A 20,405-nucleotide genomic window follows, 5' to 3' on the forward strand; every position below is an offset into this window, starting at 1 on the left:
CCCGTTCAAAAGAAATTTTGACGAGAAAAGCCCTGGCTAAGGCGTGGGGAGGGGGCTTGGGAACGGGAATCTAGCCACTAAAGGTAGAGCGAGCTAACGATAAGGGACAGGGAATCCGGGGTTAGATCAGACTTGGAGTAAATACTGCCAAGTGAAGAACGATTTCCCGGGAAACGACCCCGCAGAATCTGCGCGTGAATTTCATCTGCTGGAGTGCAACAAGCCAAGCCCACTCGGGCAAAAGCAAACCATCCGCGGTGCGCAAGCGCGAGCCGGTCTCTCAGGCCCCGCCCCACCAGCCGAGCCAGGCTCTGCAATCGGATGTAGAGATCATCGCTCTAGCCAGGCAACAGGGTCGATCTCGGCTCTTCCTGAGTTCCGGGTCTGATGATGGCGGAGAAAACTCAAAAGAGGTGCGTGTGCTGCTCGGCCGGCCGGAGCCTGCTTTCACTCTCCAAAAGGGCGGAACCTGTTTCTGGTCGCACTTAGGGCAGTGGGGGGATTGAGACGGTGTTTAGGTGGATGGTTCCAGAATCCCACACTTGGCGATCGCAGGGGGCGGGGAGGGTTTGTTCCTGGACCCCCCATACACACAACACACACACCAACAGACCCACACACACAGCACCACACACACACCAACAGACCCACACACACAGTCCACCCCAGCACGCCTGTGCAGACTCTCTGTGCCACCGAGACGCCGCCCAGCAGTGGCGGCTCCATCGGCCCTGTCTCTTGTCGGGAAGAGGAAAGGGCCTGGAAGATGTCACTGGAGCAGTCACCCTCTCTCTACCCTGCAGCCGGGGACTGGGAGCTATGGCCGCTTCTGTCACGGTCTTCACTGATTGGGGCTGTGTTGGGAATAGACTGCGTGGGTGACTGAGAAGCAAAGAGAACAGAACCATTTGCAACAGCAGCAGTGTTGAGCACCCTCTGTGTCAGACATTTTTGTAATTTTCTAACGCTTTCCCCCCTTCTTTTGAGATAGGTTTACAGTATATAGCCCTGGCTTTTTTTTTTTTTTTTTTTTTATTCTCTATGTATACCAGGCATGTCTTGAACTCACAGGGATTCGTTTGCCTCTGCCTCCTTGTTGCTGTGATTAATGTCTTGAGCCATTAGGCTTAGATTCATTTGTTTCTTTGTTTTTAAAGTTATGTGTGTGCGCATGTGCGTACAGGTGTCCCTAAGGCCAGAAGAGGGCGAGGGCTCCCCTGGAGCTGGAATTACAGGAGGTTGTGAGCTGTCTTCTGTGGATGCTGAGAGCCGAACCCGGGTCCTCTGGAAGAGCAGCAGTTGCTCTTAACTCCTGAGCCATCTCTCCAGCTCTTGTGCTGACTTAACAGAACCCGTGTTGCATCCACTGCTGTAAACTAAACTCTTAAGTTTTTCTTGTATTTGTGCTGGCAACCTGTCGCCCTTTTCATGAGCTGAAGAGAAACAGATCAGCAATAAGTGTCACTTGCACAACAGTGTACGCTCACACAGCCTTCAGAGAGTGGGGCTGTTTTGTCGTTTGCCAGGTCTGAGCCCCACCTTCCAGCTGCCTGCTTCCCACTGTGTCCTACCACCCATTACAAGGTGCAGTGGACCCGTGGGGAGATGTTGGTAACAGTGTTTACTGCTAAAAGCAGTTGATCTAGTAGTAAGTTTATTAATAATTAATGTTCTGCCTCCCTGAGAAGTGTGTTGATGCACATGAACAATACTTGGGGTTTCTCTTTAGGGCATTAAGCAAGGCGTACTTCAGAATCTCTTCTACCCTTAGCTGCTCATAAGGCTTCCTTCATGAGTGGGAGTGAGCATTATTATTTATTTGAAGGAGGTGAGTTGTGACAGGAAGTTAGAGGTAAAATTGGAGCTTATGGAAGCTAGGCAAGGTGTCAAATAACCTTAATACCAGCTCTTGGGAGGTAGGGGCAGAATCTCTGAGTTTGAAGCCAGCCTGGTCTACGTAGCAAGTTCCAGGCCAACCAGGGCTACATGGTGAAATTGTGGGGGTGGGGAGGTGTTACTATAAGGAGTCTTTCTCTGTCCTGCCCTCCAGCTTCCAAATCATGAACGACATGGAGACTTATAATTATTAAAGCCAATAGCTTAGGCTTGTTTCTAACTAGCTCTTATAACCGAAATGAACCCATTTCTATTCATTTACTTCCTGCTTGTACCTTTCCTTTGTGACGCCCATGTTGCTTGTTCCGCCTCTGCTCATCTTTGCCTTCTTCCCAGTGTCCTCTCTGCCCTGAAAATCCTGCCTAGCTATTGGCCATACATCTTTTTATTAAGCCGGTCCAAGTGACAAATCTTCACAGTGTGCAAGAAGATTATCTCACAACATATTATAGGTTAGTGTATTTGAACAGAGCTTTAAACAGTGCTGTGTTTTAACACCAAAACCACTTTAAACGAAAAAGCATCTAATATATGACACTTGAAAGTGATGAGCCGTGCAGTGTGGTGGCACACGCTTTTAATCCCAGCACTCAGGAGGCAGAGGCAAATGAATTTGCAGATCTGGGTTTGAGGCCAGCCTCATTTACACAGTGAGTTTCCGTGCTGCCAGAGCTACATTAAGAGACCCTGTCTCAACAAACAAACAAACAATAACAACAAAACACCACAAACTAAATAGTAAATAAATCACAGTGGGCCCTCCACAGAGAACCATCCAGTTACCACTGGACTAAGATCCGCAGAGGCAGGGGCTTCTGGGCAACTCTCGCCTAACAGCAGAGAATACCCTTGAGAGAACAGTGATGCCCTAGGAATGGACTTTGCTTCCAGAAAGTTCTGGTATGCATTTCCGTTTGACCATCTATAAAAATTCTAGGGTTAATGTCCCAATTACTTTTTACCACCTGGGAAGAGGGAATCTCAGTTGAGATACTGCCCAGATCAGGATGGTCGGCTCTGTGTCTTGATGGATGGTTGCTATGGGAGGCCCCGCCCACTGGGAGGGACAGTACCGCCTTGGTCAGCCAAGGCTGGGCTGATTAAGAAAGGACCAGCCAGAGAGCCAGTGAGCAGCCTCCCATTTGGACTCTGCTCACACTCCAGCCTGAATCCCTGCCCTGACTTCCTCGATGAACTGTGCCCAGGAAGTATAAGGCAAACACATCCTTTCCTTCCCAGGATGCATTTGGTCATGGTCTTTATCCCAGCCACAGAAAAGCGAGCTAGGACAGGTAGAACGTGTGGTTTCTTTTCTCAAGCCCGATAGGAAACTTACCTTCTGATGATTTCAGCAGACTAACTCTTGATCGGACTTGTGGTAACCCAGGGTTGCTTGTAGGATTTTGTGAGCTTATTCCTTATGGTAAACCCGTGTCTGACCAAACGGTGGGCACGGAGGTGTTATCTAAAGTCACTGTGGCCTGAAGAGGTCTGCCTGGAACTGTCGCCTCTGCCCGGTTCCCTTTACGTCTGTTCATTTCTTTTGTTTTTGAGACAAAAATCTCGCTGTGGAGCCCTGACTGGTCTGGCCTTGAACTCAAGGTGAAATGACTGCCTCTGCCTCCCAGCGCCGGTATAGCAATGTCCAGCCATCGTTTGATTTCTTGAACTGGTGTCTTGCAGTGTGGCTCAGATTGGCTTCACATTTGTGGCAGTCCTCCTGCCTCAGCTGGGATTACAGATGTCCACCACCATGCCTGGCTGATATATTTTATCATAATTTGTAAGAATATGTTCACTGAAATTGGTATTAGAAAATTTATGTGTCTTTTTCAGTTCTTCATACTAGTAGGAAAATTGGTGCAATTTTAAAAAGTAAATATTTTCAGTGCTGTTTTTGCATTATTAGGGAGCATTTGGGCAATTCTGCAGCATAAATGATGAGACACATGTTGAAAAGGAGACCTATGCTGGTCTGACGACCAGAGACATCTTAGGCCCTTTTCATGAGTTCTGTATGGATACTTGCAGTTGCTTTGACTAGCATTCACACCTTGGTTGCATTCGTATACTGTTCAGTGAAGTTCATAGCTGTATCTTCTGTCAAGGTCATTAACACTATGTCTCCATGCAGGCAGCCAGTATCCATTCCTGTCTGCCATCCCAGAGCGTTAACAAGGTGGCATAGAGCTGTAGCCAAAAAGAGGTTACTGTGGGTTTTTCTTTTTCAGCATATTTTATATTAAAAAAGTCTTGAAACACAAGTAGAAAATAGCATTAATCTCTTGTTATCTGCATGAACATACGCATGAATAATGAACTTCACCTAGAAGGTGAATTGATTGATACAAGCAAACCAGCGTGATCTGGATTTCCCGTCTGGCTTGCTGCAGAACCTATGTGCTGAATGACAGCCCTTCTGGGCGTCAGTAGAGCCAGCTCCACTGTTTCCACCTGCAACGCTTCGACTGTTGGACTTACCAGGTCCTAACTTGGGAAGCGTGAAACTCTGAGCCTAAGAGAGTTTCCAGGGTTAGTGACTAAAAGTATTCCCTCCGCCACTGGAAATAAGACGAAGAGGCATGGTCTCCTGACGCCTGTTTAATAGTGATCAGCCCCTAAAGCCAGAGCTAGGTCGTGGCTCAGTATCCAAAAGCACCAGCAAGTTCTGTGGAAATTGTCTTCAAATTAAGACTAAAACTTAGTCTTTAGTCAGTTTGTACTACAGTTTTTATTATTTGGTAGGTAGCTTTAAAACTTATTTGTTGAGGGGCTGGAGAGATGGCTCAGCGGTTAAGAGCATTGCCTGCTCTTCCAAAGGTCCTGAGTTCAATTCCCAGCAACCACATGGTGGCTCACAACCATCTGTAATGGGGTCTGGTGCCCTCTTATGGCCTGCAGGCATACACACAGATAGAATACTGTATACAATAATAAATAATAAATAAAAAAAAACTTATTTGTTGAGCTGGAAAGATGGCTCAGTGGTTAAGAGCACTGACTGTTCTTCCAGGGGTCCTGAGTTTGAGTCCCAGCAAGCACATGGTGACTCACCACCATCTAAAATGAGATCTGGTGCCCTCTGCTGACCTACCAGCATATATGCAGGCAGAGCACTGTATACATAAAAAATAAATAAAAGATAAAACTTTTATTTCCTGTTGGAGATTAATAGAAACATCTGCTAATTTTACCTTTCCAACCTGTTGCTTTGCTGTCTATTAAACAGAATGCACACCACCACCCCACTTACAGAAATAATGGCACATTACATACTGCCAGCATGTAGGGCGTTGCCATTTGCTTTAACTATATATCCTGGAAGTCATCCCACATCCTGTCCTTTCCCTTCTGCCTGCCCTTGCTGATTTCCGCTCTTCCTCTTCCTTTTCTCTCTCTTCCCTTTCTCCCTCCCTCCCTTCCTGTCTCCCCTCTTTTCTTCCGCTGCGCTGCATAGCTCAGGCTGGCCCATGAATTTACAATCAGTCCTTCTGCCTTGTTCTCCCCAATGCTGGGATTACGTGCGTGTCCTACCGTGTCCAAATCTTTATATGAGGAATTGCTCTTTTTGACCACTGCTTATTAGTCCATACCATAACTTCTTAGCCAGCCCCTGCTGATGGACATCTCGGGGGCGGGGTTAGGTTCTTGTTTAGATACAGCACCAATCTTAAATGCTAAGAAAAGATCCAAAGCTGTTTTCTTAAGCATGTGAGTTTGGCCTACAGGACTATGTGTGGCTTGAGAAGCCTGTAATATATTAAGCCCTGTAAACATTGATTTTCCATTTTTTCTATGAATTTTTTAAAACCTTTTTCTTAACTACAGAGTCAGCATACCTTCATTAAAGATTTTTTATTATTTTTTGGTAGTGTTAGGAAGGTTTGGGAGGCGTGGCCTTGTGGGAGGAAATGTGGTGCTGGAGTTTTTTTTTTTTTTTTTTTTGGTTTTTTGAGACAGGGTTTCTCTGTGGCTTTGGAGCCTGTCCTGGAACTAGCTCTTGTAGACCAGGCTGGTCTCGAACTCACAGAGATCCGCCTGCCTCTGCCTCCCGAGTGCTGGGATTAAAGGCGTGCGCCACCATCGCCCGGCTTTGGTTTTTTTTTTTTTAACTCTTTGGGGGCCCACCACCCAGCTCCCAAATAAATACAGGGAGACTTATTCTTATGAATGCCCAGCCTTAGAAACAAGCTTGACTTGTTTCTAGGCAGCTTTTCTAACTTAAATTATCCCATTTCTCTTTAATTATATTTTGCCTCTGGGCTTTTTACCTCTCTTTGTTCTTTGTATCTTTCTTTCCTTCTTACTCAGCGGCTGGCTGTGTGGCTGCCCCTGGTGTCCTCTCCTTGCTCGCTCTTCCCTCTCTCCTAGATCTCTCCTCTTATTTATTCTCTCTGCCCACCAGCCCCACCTATGTCTCTCCCCTACCTAGCTATTGATCGTTCAGCCCATTACCAGGTCAATCTGGAGTTTTAGACAGGCAAAGTAACACAGTTCCACAGAGTTAAACGAATGCAACATAAAAGAATGCAGCACATCTTTGCATCATTAAACAAAGGTTCCACAGCATAAGTAAATGTAACACATCTTAAACTAATCTTCCACAACAACTGGAAGGCTTTGAGAGTTCAAAGGCTCTTGACATTTCTCGACACTGAGTGCTTGCGTGTATTCAATCTGTCTGTCTGTCTCTGTGTACTAAAGGTGCACACTTGGTTCAGAGTGTGATGTCTCAGCTTCCTGTTTGCTGCCACTCGCTGCCTGCCTCCCCACTGTGATGGACACTTTCGTTTCGTGTTTGTTTGTTTGCTTTTTAAGACAGAGTTTCTCTGTGTAGCCCTGGCAGTCCTGGAACTCACTCTGTAGACCAGGCTAGGATTAAAAGGGCGCACCAACACTGCCCAGCAGATTTATTTTTATGTTATATGAATTGGTGTTTTGCCTGTATGTGTTTTGCCCTGGGATTGGAGTTACAGACAGTTGTGAGCTGCCATGTGGGTGCTGGGAATTGAACACCGGTCCTCTAGAGGAGCAGCCCGTACTCTTAACCACTGAGCCATCTCTTCAGCCCCCACCCCCATCTCATGATGAACTCTTATCCCTCTAGAATCCTAAGCCAAAACAAATTTTTTTCTACCAATAATTTCTCTGGTTAAGGTGTTTCTTTCTACAACAGAAAGGTAATCAGTGCACATACATACATACATTTATTTATCTATCTATTGTGGGTGTTTACATGTATGGGGCTACACAAATGCAATCGTGTGCATGTGGTGCTCAGAGGACAACTTATGGGGAGTTGGTTCTCTCCTCTTACCGTGTGGGATCCAAGGATTGAACTCAGATCATCAGGCTTGGCAGTAAGTTCCTTAGTCAGCTCCTTACCCCACTGAGCCATCTTGCCGGCTCCAACACACCTTCTGTAACAATACGTTTTGAAATTTAATGTTCTTACCTTGGGTTCCAAGAATTGAAGCCGGGTCACCAGGCTTGCTCAGCAGTGCTGCATCAGTGGCTCCGCCTCGGGCAGTTAAACCCTACTGAGGAAGAGTGTCACCTCTCTCTCCCTGCAGTGTGAAGATTGCTCCTGGAGCCGTCGTGTGTGTGGAAAGTGAAATCAGAGGAGATGTGACCATAGGTAAGGATTGTTCATGGTGATCCTCTAGACACAATGCTGGGTGGTGATGCTCTAGTGCTCCATGCCGTGTGATCCGCTCTAGTGCTCCATGCCGTGTTATCCGCTCTATTGCTCCATGCCGTGTGATCCGCTCTAGTGCTCCAAGCCGTGTGATCCGCTCTAGTGCTCCATGCCGTGTGATCCGCTCTAGTGCTCCATGCTGTATGATCGACTCTAGTGCTCCATGCCGTGTGATCCGCTCTAGTGCTCCATGCCGTGTGATCGACTCTAGTGCTCCATGCCGTGTGATCCGCTCTAGTGCTCCATGCCGTGTGATCCGCTCTAGTGCTCCATGCCGTGTGATCGACTCTAGTGCTCAATGCCGTGTGATCGACTCTAGTGCTTCACCTTTACTTCCTGTCTTCCATGTCTGTTTCGCTGTAGCCTGCGATTTCTTTGGTTTTGTTTTTAAACTTATTTCCTTCTATTAAGTGTTTAGTACTTACAAAACGATACAGTGTGATGGAGGCCGTGTTAGAATTTCTGTGGGAAATACCAGTGAGTCAGTGTGGCTCAGACACTGCTTGAGTTGAGAGAGAGCTGTTGTTTACCAGAGGTGTGCCAGCAGTGTGCCCTGGAGCGACAGCCGTGAGCCGAACTCTAACAGTGTGGACCCTGGAGACCGCAGACCCGGGATAGCCTGCCACTCCAATGCTGGGTTTCCTCGGATGCATTACTCAGCCTCTGTTTTTCTCTGTGTAGCCTTGGCTGTCCTGGAACTTGCTCTGTGGACCAGGCTGGCCTTGAACTCCCAAGAGGCCTCCTGAGTGCTGGGCTCAAAAGCGTGTGCCCACTGCCCAGCAAACAGCTCTGTCATTAAAGAAGGAAAGGGTGCAAGAGAGTGATGTAGTTCTACGGTGTCGTCTCCCACAGTTTCTCTCCTATTTGTTATGAATATTTCTTTTTTGAAAGATTTTTATTATTTATTATTATGTACATAGTGTTCTGTCTGTGTGTATGCCTGCAGGCCAGAAGAGGGCACCAGATCTCATTACAGATGGTTGTGAGCCACCATGTGGGTGCTGGGGATTGAACTCAGGACCTCTGGAAGAGCAGCTAGTGCTCTTAACCGCTGAGCCATCTCTCCGGCCCTGTTTTGAATGTTTCTTATCTTTCCTCCACCCTGTGCTCAAGCCTTGTGTTTCTTTGGTTGTGTATATAAATAAGGATGTTTTTCCCAGAGTTCGTGCTTAGATAACTGTTTCTATCGTTACGTTATCTCTAGTCTTTGGGCAGCTAGTCATTTTTTTGAAATAACACCTCTGATTCAAACCTTCCTGAGAGACACAATTATAAAGTTTAATCAGAGCAGAGTTATCTGGCTCCAGCTCTCCCACCAGGTCTTGGTTTTCCTTTTCAAGCTTTTTGGTTTGTTTTTGCTCAGGTTGCTGGCATAATTGATGTATCCTTTCTGCTGCGCTGTGGAGTTGGCTGTTTGGGCACTTGATAAACTGCTTACCAGACAGCTCAGGAGCAGTGACAGAACTGTGGTTCAGGTGACCCACGCAGGGCCACTCCGTGTGTGGACTGTCATTCTTTTTCACACTTATTTAAAGAGGGTAGGTTTTTCTTTTGCCGTGTTTAAAGTCTTTGGAACCTTAAATCAGATCTGCGGTTTTCCAGAAACTTAGTTATCTGTGTGAATGTCGGGGTTCCCTACAGCACATTGTCTGGAAATGAGCAGGGAAGGGGGGGCTCGTATGCCAGAGGTACAGAGAGAAGCACTCTGGCTTACAGCTCTGAGGAAGCACCCCCCCCCCCCCTTGGAGGTTGCTTAGACCTAAGAGTCCTGCTAATTTTCATAGCTTCAAGCCTGGTTTTCATTAGACCGCTAAAATTATTTTTCTGTAAATCCTCCTTGTGAGAGCTGACTAGCGGATGAGGAGAGCCCTAGGCCACATGCTTGTGCGAGTGAACTCGCACAACATGAGGGGGCAGATTGGGCACAGTGGGAAACTGTCCGCGGAGCCGCTCTCCCGGTGGAGCACACTCAGACCCAAGCCTCCTTGCTGGAGTCTTTTTCAGTTCGCAGAGCAGTGGTCAGGGGGGTTGTTTAATTTTCAAAAGAAAGAGCTTGAGTTTATTTTAAAAACTATTTATTGACATATGAAAGCGTACCCAGAGATGGCTGCTGCCCGTGGCAAAGGTGAAGAGCGCCCTTTACCAAATGAGGGAAAAGGGGACATGGTGCAGGAATGTCTTCCTGGCCGTGCTCCGGAAGCCCGGCCAGCCGTTTAGAAAAATAATTCATCCGCCAGTTAAGGCAGCTCCGACTCCAGACACATTTGTCCAAACAAGGAGATAAGCCAAAGGGCCTTTCGGCACACTCAATGGGAAAACACAAGAGCTACCCTGCCAGGAGCAGCGCCAAGAAGGGCTGCACCGGAGTTAGATGGGAAAGGGGACTCTGCGTGGTGACAGTTTAGGTTTTTTGTTTGTTTGTTTTTGAAAACATTTTAACTTCAAGACCCTTAAACATGGCTCTCAATCAGACCCAGTCTAGGTAAAAGTTTTCGTGAACTGGAAAACCCGGAGGAAACTGCCTGGCGACAGCATACAGCCGGGTCTGCCCAGACTGCCCTCCGCTCTGCAGCCGCCATCGTGAAACTGCAGACAGATGTGCCTCCTTCCCGTTCTCCAGACCACACTCTTAGCTGTCACATGTGCCAGCCACGCTCTGTTCAGTTATCGCTGCCTCCGACATTTGTTTTCATCTCTCAATTCAAAGCAGATTGGTTTACCTCAGGCTCTTCCAGCCCTGTGCCACAACCTGCAGTTGGGCCGTGACACCAGCAGGTGGCAGTAGTGTCAAAATCAACCGCCTAACCTAAGCTGTATCTGCCTTAGCTCCATGGGAAAGTCCCTGAGATTTATAACCAGGTGCTTTCCAGTTACCTATTAGTAACTAATGATTAACAGATAATAATAGTGGTAATAAAACACCAGTTTAAACTGCTCAGACGCTAGACAGTGGTGGCACACGCCTTTAATCTCAGCACTCAGGGACACAGAGGCAGGCGGGTCTCTGAATTCAAGGTCAGCCTGGTCTTCACAAAGTGTTTCAGGCCAGCCAGGGCTACCCTGCCTCAAAAAAAAAAAAAAAATCATCCTGATTAGGTTTTGTTATATAGTAGCTTCATTTTATTTTGCTTGTTTGGCTTTGGGTTTTTTGAGACTGTCTCATGCAGTCTAGGCTGGCCTTGAACTTAGATCTTCTTGCTCTCGGCTGAGTGTCAGGATTGCAGTGGTGCCCCCATGCCAGGCTGTATTGTGTATGGAGGGTGTCGAGTGTGCGTTTGAATGCCGGGTACATCGGGACGACCTCAGGTGTCACTCTCAGGCATTCACCTTTCATGCTGTAGAACCCAGCAGGTCCAGGGGTCCCGACCGAGCTCTCAGTCCTGCGTCGTGTGTTTTTTGAAAGAAAAAACAGTGCCATTTATTTTCAAAGGTATACACTGGAGCAGTGTTAAAAAGGAAAGAACACACGTCCCAGCCGGCCCCTCGTCTTCATAACCATCTTCAGGTGGCTTCTCTTAGGTTCTGCTTGCCAAAGCTGCAGCTTGCCGGTCAGCAGGCGGCCTGGCACCTCTGGCTGCTTAGTCAGCACTCACGGGAGTTCTCCTGAGCTAGCAGCGGTTCCCATGATGCCTGCGTGAAGGAGAAAAGCAGGCCCTGCTCTGTCCTTGGCCTAACTTAGCCATTTTGTTTATTCTTCAGAGGTTCTTAGCACTTGTGGCAAATGGTGGACTTCCCATTGTTACTGTTTGTTTGTTGGTGTGGGCAAGGGTGTGTGGAGGTCAGACAACAGCCCCAAGAGTCATTTCAGCATGGGCTTAGGGACAGAATGCAGGTCACTAGCCTGGCGGCAGTGTCTTTACTGGGCCACTGTGTCAGCCCCTGAATGCCACCTTAGGAACTGTAGGTTGGGTCCTGTGGTCCCCCTTTCAAACACTGTTTCTAGTATACAGCCCACATTTCCACCCAGTAGGTAGGTTGTTAAGGATCTCGTCCTTCTGTAGACGTGAAGGTGGGCCCTCAGAGAGTGCAGGCCGCTCAGCGTGAGTGATGGAGCCCAGTGATGGAGCCTACTACAAGTTACAAAGAGCCTACAGTAGACTGCGGCCCTATATTTTGAATATTTTGAAGCAAAATAGAAATCCATATTGCGGGAACTATAGCTCTCTATTGGCTCGTACCACTAGACGATGTAGAACTTGTTATTTCGGAAGAATCCAGCATTTGTGATCGCATTGTTGAGCACCTGGAGACTGTACATGTCTGAGCGGCCATTGACAGGAATGAGTCGGTGGGTGGTATTGTATTAATGGAATGTGAGATGTTTTGTAGCCATGGAAAAGAAGCATTTGAATACTTTCCTCCAAGTTTTATTTATTTTTAAACTCGTTAGTGATTTTTGTATGTACTGGTATTTGCAGGTCTCAAGTGTATGTGCCTATATATGTACATGTACAGATATACATGAGAAGAAAAGGCACATGTGGTCGACTTGGGAATCTTCCCAGGGATCTCAGCAACCTCATCTTCTCTCCTGAATCGCAGACTTTATTTGAGAATTTAATTAGTAGTGAAGGTGTCGGGGACTATCAAGCCCACTTATACTATTTCTTACTGTGTGCTGTGGGACTCTGAGGCCTGCTTTGGACCCCCACCCTCTTTATCAATTCCCCTCAGTTCTTCGTCTTAGGAAAAAGAATGAGGTGCACTGAGGTCCCTCCCAGATCTCACCAGGAAGGCCTCCAGGAAGGTTTGGGAGCTGGTGCACTAAGTATTCCCAGTTTCCAAGAGAAGCTTAAAGGGACAAAATAGTTTGTGTTCTCTCTCTCTCTCTCTCTCTCTCTCTCTCTCTCTCTCTCTCTCTCTCACACACACACACACAGAGAGAGAGAGAGAGAGAGACAGAGACAGAGACAGAGAGACAGACAGAGAGAGAGAGGAGAGAGGAAAGAGAGAGATTTGGTGCTGGGAACCTACCCAGGGCCTTGTCCCTACCCACATTGCTCACCAACTGAGCTGCAGTCCTGGCCGGTCATATGTTAATTTTTGTTGCCCTGTGACATACAACATTGTGTCTTACCTTTTATAACCCGAAAGTAACTTTTTATCTAAAAGTTAACAGTTTATACCACAGAGCCCTGGGAAGTGTCACCTCTGCCCCTTTCCTTCTGTCCACCTTCCTTTCTGAGTGAGTTGCTATTTGTTGCCGTTTCCAAATAGAAATGGCCACGCTCAGGAGGTTGGGCAGAGTCCAGGCCAGCCTGGGATACAGAGTGGAGCCTGCCTTAAGAGACAAAACAAAACAGGGAAGGAAAACAGCTTCGATGCTGAGATAAGGGTGGCTGGGTGTGGGCCTGAAGGAAGAAATGCTTTCTTATCAGTGGTTTCCCTATCACCAGAGTACAGGCCTGAGGGCAGGTGTGCGTGTGTGTGTGTGTGTGTGTGTGTGTGTGTGTGTGTGTGTGTGTGTGTATGCCGGTGTGGGGGTGTGTCTGTGCCCACCCACTTCCACACAGTTGTCCAAGGGCACCCTACTTGTGCCTTTAGATTGATACTAGAGGTATCTCAGGTCTCCAGACCTCAGTGTGACTGGCCCAGCATTCATCTCTAGCTCCTCCTCTTCTGTCCTCTTTGGTAGCTGAACTGTCCGGTCACGCTTGTGCTCAGATAACACAGAGCAAGGCTGAAGATAACATGGACAGAATGTTGTTGTTGCTGCTGAGATGGGGTTTCCCTGCGCACCCTTGCCTGTCCTGGAACTAGCCCTGTAGACCAGGCTGGCCTCCAGCTCAGAGATCACAGGTGTGCACCACCAGTGGCCGGCCATGGACAGATCTAAATCATGTTAAAGATGGAAGTTCTGTGTTATAAGCAGGGCTGGCCTGTCTAAAAGACACGGCTCCACGAGCCACACTGTCTTCAGTGTCACTGCGTCTGGCTCTTCCCACACTCCTGCGGGACTGCTGCTCTCGTCCCCCGCGTGTCCTGCAGAGGCCACCGAAGGCTGGAGCTGGAGGCTGGGCTGTCTGGCCCGCTGCATGTGCCTTCCGCTTACTTTGGCTCTAGATCTGGCACTGCCCGCTGCCGCTAACAGCCAGAGATAGCGCTGGTAAGGTACCTAGCATGGTGCCTGGCGCAGACTTAGAGAATGCTCCTCCCGACAGCCTCACCCAGCTCCATCACCTCCCACCCTCCCCCTGGAAGCAGCGCCTACACCCACAATGTCTTCTCACCTGCCCCCTTTTCACAGGTCCTAGGACGGTGATCCACCCCAAAGCACGAATTATTGCGGAGGCCGGGCCCATAATTATCGGCGAAGGTAACCTAATAGAAGAGCAGGCCCTCATCATAAATGCGTGAGTAAGACTCGCTGGTGCTCCCAACTGAGTGCCTGGGGTGGGGGCGTTTTCCAACGTGGCTGCTGCACAGGAGCCTTTTACAGCTTAGCTCAGGAAAGCACACGTTCAGAGCTAGAAGGGGGTGGTTAAGGCGTCAGCGTAAGCACACGAGGAACCCAGGAGAAAAAAAAAACCCAGACCAAAAAAAGACTGCCCAAGGTGAGAGAACAGAGCGCCCCGCCCTGGGTCTGGTAGTCTCCCAGCGTGACACTGCTTTATCCATCATCAAACCTGTAATGGTTTCTTCCTGATCCACCCAGTATCCTCTCTTGTGCCTGTCAGGCTGAAGACGTTTTGGGTTGGCTCTCTTGATGTTCCTATGTGAATTTAACTCTGTTTTCCATGTTCCACATTGGTAACACCGAGACTTACATTTACACAGTGTGGGATCCTTGTAGCAATTCGTAAACTTTAAAGATTAAAAACGTGGTGTTAGACGATGTGTAATCTCTGTGAGCACCCAGTCTGTTTTCAAGAGTGAGCATAAATTTTTCTAGATAAAAGTTTGGCAAGAAATTCATGCTTTTACCTAATTTGTAGCAGCCATGTATGGAATTTGCGTGGGAAAATGTTTAGCCGTGATAAAAAGACTGATTTGTCTGACACTTACACAGGACATGTGGGCGTTTCTTACGGTGTGAGGCCATTCCCCCTCCATTAATACCCTTTATTTGGCGGTGAGTCTGCCATTGGATAAAGCCATCCTCCTAGAGCAGAGTCTCTTCTAGTCCACGGACTTCACTAAGTATCCATCTCACAAAGTAACTGCTTCATGTGGGGGACTGTGTGCATTTCACAGTTTTTTGGGTTTTTTTTTTTTTTTTTTTTTTTTTTTTTTTTTTTTTTTTTTTTTGGTTTTTCAAGACAGGGTTTCTCTGCAGCTTTAGAGCCTATTCTGGAACTAGCTCTTGTAGACCAGGCTGGTCTCGAACTCACAGAGATCTGCCTGCCTCTGCCTCCCAAGTGCTGGGATTAAAGGCGTGCGCCACCACCGCCCGGCCTGCATTTCACAGTTTAAATGGTTCCTATGAGTGGGGGGCACAGGGCTGCTCCGTAGCCCCGGCTGTCTGGGACTTGCTTTATACACCAGGCCGTTGTGGAGCTCACAGAGACCCACTTCCCTCTGCCCCCAAGTGCGGGGTTAAAGGTGTGGCACCCTCTTCTGAGGTGGTTTTTCTGTCTGTGACGTCTTCCGTTTCTGTAGTTCTGGACACCTCAGAACCTAGCCTTCCCTGGCCCGAGAGCTAGATAAACACAGCTGTGGATTTTAAGTTTGATACAGGTAAAACTGAGACAGTTGCTCCAAGTTCTGAAAGGGATGGCAGCCGTTTCCTGTGTGGCCAGCCTCTGACGATCGTCTGTTCCTTCACAGCCATCCGGGTAATATCATCCCAGACTCTGAGGACCCAGAACCCAAGCCAATGATCATTGGCACCAACAATGTGTTTGAAGTTGGCTGTCGTATCCTTTGCTGTAACCTGCCATCCCAGATGAGTCTGTTGCTCAGATCCCTCCCCGTGTCACACACATTTAAAATCTGTGTAGACAAGGCCGGCAAGACTTTAAACAGCACACCCATTTGCGGTGTGTTAAGAAATCTTCTGGGGGCTGGAGAGATGGCTTAAGAGCGTTGACTGCTCTTTCAGAGAACCTGGGTTCAGTTCCCAGCACCCCCGTGGTAGCTCACAACTGTAACTCCATTTCTAGGGGATCCGACACCCTCGCACAGATAATACATGCAGGCAAAACACCAGTTCATATAAGATAGAAATAAATCATTAAAAATTTTAAGAAAGAATTCTTTCCTAGGACGGGCGAGTGAGGGGACAGAGCCATGACAGGGATCTGTCTTTCTGGGGTGGGGCTGTGTGTAGGACGCACGGCTAGCGTGTCTCGTCCCTGACACCACAGGAAACAACGTCCCTCGGGAAGGTAAATATTGACCCTGACACACACGCGCTCTCGCACGCACGCATGCACTCTCGCACACGCGCTCTCACACACATGTGTGCTCTCTCACACCCGCACACGCATGCACTCTTGCACACGCGTTCTCACACACACACGCTCTCACACACATGCACTCTCGCACACACGCGCTCTCTCACACACGTGCTCTCATACACGTGCTCTCACACACGCACGTGCACACATGAGCTCTCTCACACATGCACACACACGCTCACACACATGCACGCATGCACTCTCGTACACACGCACTCTCACACATGCGTTCTCGCGCACACACGCTCTCACACCCTCTCTCACATGCACTCACGCACACACGCTCTCACACACGTGCTCTCTCACACACGCAGTGCACACATGCGCTCTCGCACACGCGTGTTCTCACACACACGCTCTCACACACATGCTCTCTCACACGTGCACGTGCACACATGCGCTCTCGCATGCACTCTCGCACACACGCACAGCTTTAACACTTTGAAAGTCATTGACTAGGACTGCTCCACGGCAGATAACTGTGGGGAGGACATTAGACACTGAGAAGCTAATTCTAGCTCCTGTCTGATGTAAGAGCTGGCACACTGGCTCAGAGGTCAAAACACTTGCCCCCAAGCCCGACCACCTGAATTCAGTCCCCCGGTTCCACAAGATGAGGGAGAGAACTGACTCCCTCAGTTTGTCCCTGATCTAAACACACAGACCTGGCACTCACATGTGCTCGGGCACAAACATTCACATATATGCAGTAAATAAGTAAATGTAGTCAAATATTTAAAGGCTTATGGGTCATTTCTTTATACCTGGGGGTATTTGTGTTTCGGAATCAAAGCTGTGCTGTAGATTGGCCCTAAGCAAAGAATTCTGGCAAGACTGAGTCTGCGCAGCCTTTCTCACGCCTCTGTCCTCGGTACACGGCGAGGACATTCTGCATTCATGGGAAAGGTGTTTACTTAATTCAGGCTCACAGATTCCCAAGCCATGAAGATGGGAGACAATAATGTCATTGAATCAAAAGGTAAGCTGTGTCCAGAGTTTTAGTGTCAGAATAATTGCCTCCTTTCTCTTTGCTGTGTCCAGGGAAACGACCTCAGTACAAGCAAGGTGGAATGCCTGGATAGGAGCAGAGTCGCCGTCACGTTAATTCTTTGCCTCAAAGGAACCTAACCTAGTTACGTGGTCATCTGATAACGTGGTTATAACTGCATTAAGTTGAAAGGCCAGCTGTGTACAGTTATGGGCTGGATTAAGGCTCTACCGAAAGACCCGACATGGGCTTTTGCTAAAGGTGTTGGCTGTGCTGTAGTTGATGAGCACTCTTGCAGAATGAAAGAGACAAATGGCAGTTTCGCCAGGAATCACCTTCTTTAGTTTCAGATCTGCTTTACCCTAGCCAGTCAGAGACGAACCGCATCTACTTACCAAAATTAGAGCCGGGCAGGGGATTATGTGAGGTCCCCAACCTTGGTGGGAACCAGCTCCCACAGGTCTCCCCTGCCGCTCAGAGAGAACACTGCTTCGGCTTTCTGACCCTGGCTGCCGCTTCTCGGAAATAGCGAAGGTGCCCTTTCCGTTCATCTGCTCAGCAGTTCTAGTTTTCACTATGGACTGTGGCCACCGTTGGGCCGTTGTGTGTTTCTGAGTGTCAGCCATGTGCTCGGCACTGTATGCTCATTGCCTATGGATCCTTAAAGGGAGCAGAGAAGGGGGTGGACTCCCTGCTCCAGGTTCGTACACTGATGTGCCCAGGGCCCCACAGCCTGGGGGCAGGGACTCTAATCAATCCACCTGCGCTCACACCCTGCCTGCTTCCGTGCTGTCTGCCTTCACCGTACCTAGGCATTGCCTTTCAGTTTCTTCTTAAGGCCTATTTGTGGGAAAGAGTAAACAATGAGAGATGTCAGAACTCACTCGCTGTCTTAAGTTGTGATTCCGTCTTCACCGCAGCGTACGTGGGCAGAAACGTAATCTTGACCAGTGGTTGCATCATCGGGGCCTGCTGCAGTCTAAACACTTTTGAAGTCATCCCTGAGAACACAGTGATCTACGGTGCAGACTGCCTGCGAAGGGTGCAGACGGAGCGGCCACAGGTACTAGGACCTCTCGCTAATAAAGGAGTTCATCTAGGGCCACTAACTTTCCCAGAGTCCGTGTGATTGCCTCAGTAGGCACCAGATGATTAGGGGTTGGGGGCGTGACTCAGCAGTTTGATTAGCATGCAAGGCCCTGGGCTCCATTCCCAAAGGCAAATGAATAAAACATTAGAGAAACATTCCCCAAATTTGGATTTATTTGCAATTCAATCATGATCTTTAGATTAAAATCAAATATATAGAAAGTGTGTGGATCGGGAATTGTTATTCTGATGCACCACTGACCCTCACACCAAAATATTAATTCACTGATAATCACTTCCAAAATACAAATCTTCAAGATGAGGAATGACCCTACAAATGGCAGGCTGGGTTTCTAACTTAGTTTATGAAAGTACTGTGACTGGATCGTAAACACAGCTTATGAATAAAGGAAGTATGTTTAGATATTTCCCAGGCTTACAAGAAATCCTCCCCTCCTAATAACCCAGGTGGAGAGTAATGCTAGACTAGGGGATGAAAGGCTTAGGCCTTTGGGCGTCCCATCAGCACAGACGAGCAGGCTGGAATTGTAAAGCTCGTTTCTTGGCATGCTCAGTATAGATTTCTTGAGCTTCCCTTTCCTCCCCCCAAAGAAAATATTTTCAAGACATTTGATACTTGACCTTCCTTAACCATATTTTTAATCATAAATTAAAACCAGTTCTTTCTAGATGATTCCACTTTTCCATTCTCAGAGTTTCATATAGTCCCTGCCAGTCTGGAACTTACTGCCAAGGATGACCTTGAACTTTTGTCCTTCTGACTCCAACTCCCTAGGGCTGGGATTACTGGCGTGCAACGCTGTGCGTGATTTATGCAGTGCTGAGAAGCAAACCGAAGGTTTTATACATGCTAAGCCTCAAGCTACTGACTTCCTCACCCCCGTGGGTCACTCTTCCTTTGTAGTCTTGGCATTATTATTATTATTATTATTATTATTATATTAGCTGGTATTCCATAGGCTACAGGGGAAATTAAGTCTTTTAAATTATCTTTTTGTGTGATAGCAGAAGTGACTAAAGGAGGGGAAATAAAGCTAGAATTGGGGAAGACAATGAGTGACACGAACGGGAGCATCAGAATCTAATGTCGTAGGTGTGGTCTCCGAAATGTCACCAACAGTAACAGAATGACCCTTTATCAGGACGGGTTCCTGGGACTCTGACCCAGTCTCTAGGGTGGAGCTCCTGCTTTCCCTCACGTGAGCTGACTGTCGGAGACGCCAACGCTGCTCCGTGCAGAGAGGAGCTCAGCTGACGGCATCACAGGCTGTGTGGGAAGCACTCTTAATGTTTAGAAGCCAAATAAAAATCTATAGACAGAAATTCGAAAAGATGTTCCTGTATGTTTTTATATGGTAAAGTCCTGGGCTGTATGTCTTAAGACATGACCATTAGAGGTTTAAGACAGCAAACGGACGGGTAAAGAAAAGTCGGTCAATGAAAATCATGTTGAACGCACAAACTCATAGCATTTCTACCTGGTGTTGTTGACCATGCCTCTGCCATCTTCATCCTCTTCCTCTTTTCAGCCCCAGACACTACAGCTGGATTTCTTGATGAAAATCCTGCCCAATTACCACCACCTAAAGAAGACAATGAAGGGAGGCTCAACTCCAGTTAAGAATTAAGAGGCGGTCCAGATGGCGCTCCGTCTCTGCTGGCTTTTGAAAAGACCCAGTACTTTACGTCCTGGTGACTTTATGTGGGACACTTGAGTTAAGGAGAGAGGTAGGCCCCATTGTAACTTGTGTGGACTGTACTGTTTATCTAATTTATGCGGACTGTATTGTTTCCCTGTCCTTGTTCTGGTCATTTATAGACTCGGTTTTTCTTTTGTGATACAAATATTAGCCATGCATTTATTATGTAAAAGATTACCCATGATGACATGTCATGTGTTGATAGTCTGATGTAACAATAATAACTAAATAAAAGTTTAGCTACTTGCATTAATCTTCCCAAATTGCTGCCTTAATTTTTATTATTAATATTTATGATACATCAAAGCTGAGGTTCTTTATGTCTTGTACATTTATAGCTGTTTAGAAAATGGAGGTGAGGGACTGGAAAGATGGCTCAGTGATTAAGAGCACTGGCTGCTCTTCCAGAGGACCTGGGTTTGATTCCCAGCACCCACATGGTGGCTCACAACCATCTGTAACTCTAGGTCCAGGGCATCTGATAGCCTCTTCTGACCTCTGAGAGTACCAGGCATGCAAGTGGGGCACATACATTATATGTCAGCAAAACACACACACATAAAAAGTGACTTCTAAGAAAATTATAATACATGTGAAGGCTGGGAGATGGCCCA

The 20,405-nt window shown here is 47.6% G+C and overlaps 1 protein-coding gene across 1 annotated transcript; it reads left to right on the forward strand.

Annotated features, from left to right (window-relative positions):
* The first annotated feature begins 318 nt into the window (after nucleotides 1-318).
* Nucleotides 319-20,054, forward strand: Dctn6 (dynactin subunit 6). Its single transcript, XM_038328741.1, has 7 exons — nucleotides 319-413; nucleotides 7,470-7,534; nucleotides 13,842-13,947; nucleotides 15,362-15,450; nucleotides 16,925-16,972; nucleotides 17,902-18,044; nucleotides 19,621-20,054. Exons 1-7 carry the CDS (start codon nucleotides 388-390, stop codon nucleotides 19,717-19,719), a joined length of 576 nt encoding a protein of 191 aa, XP_038184669.1. The 5' UTR covers nucleotides 319-387; the 3' UTR covers nucleotides 19,720-20,054.
* Nucleotides 20,055-20,405: the final 351 nt, after the last annotated feature.

The sequence above is a fragment of the Arvicola amphibius genome, chromosome 4, assembly GCF_903992535.2.
Source record: "Arvicola amphibius chromosome 4, mArvAmp1.2, whole genome shotgun sequence".
Taxonomy (NCBI): Eukaryota; Metazoa; Chordata; class Mammalia; order Rodentia; family Cricetidae; genus Arvicola; species Arvicola amphibius.

Excerpts from the sequence above, each read along its gene's own strand:
- Dctn6 (XM_038328741.1), top strand. The coding sequence starts at position 388 with ATGATGGCGGAGAAAACTCAAAAGAG. Across the intron at positions 414-7,469 it reads GCGGAGAAAACTCAAAAGAG|TGTGAAGATTGCTCCTGGAG; the intron begins GTGCGTGTGCTG and ends CTCTCCCTGCAG. Across the intron at positions 18,045-19,620 it reads TGCAGACGGAGCGGCCACAG|CCCCAGACACTACAGCTGGA; the intron begins GTACTAGGACCT and ends TCCTCTTTTCAG.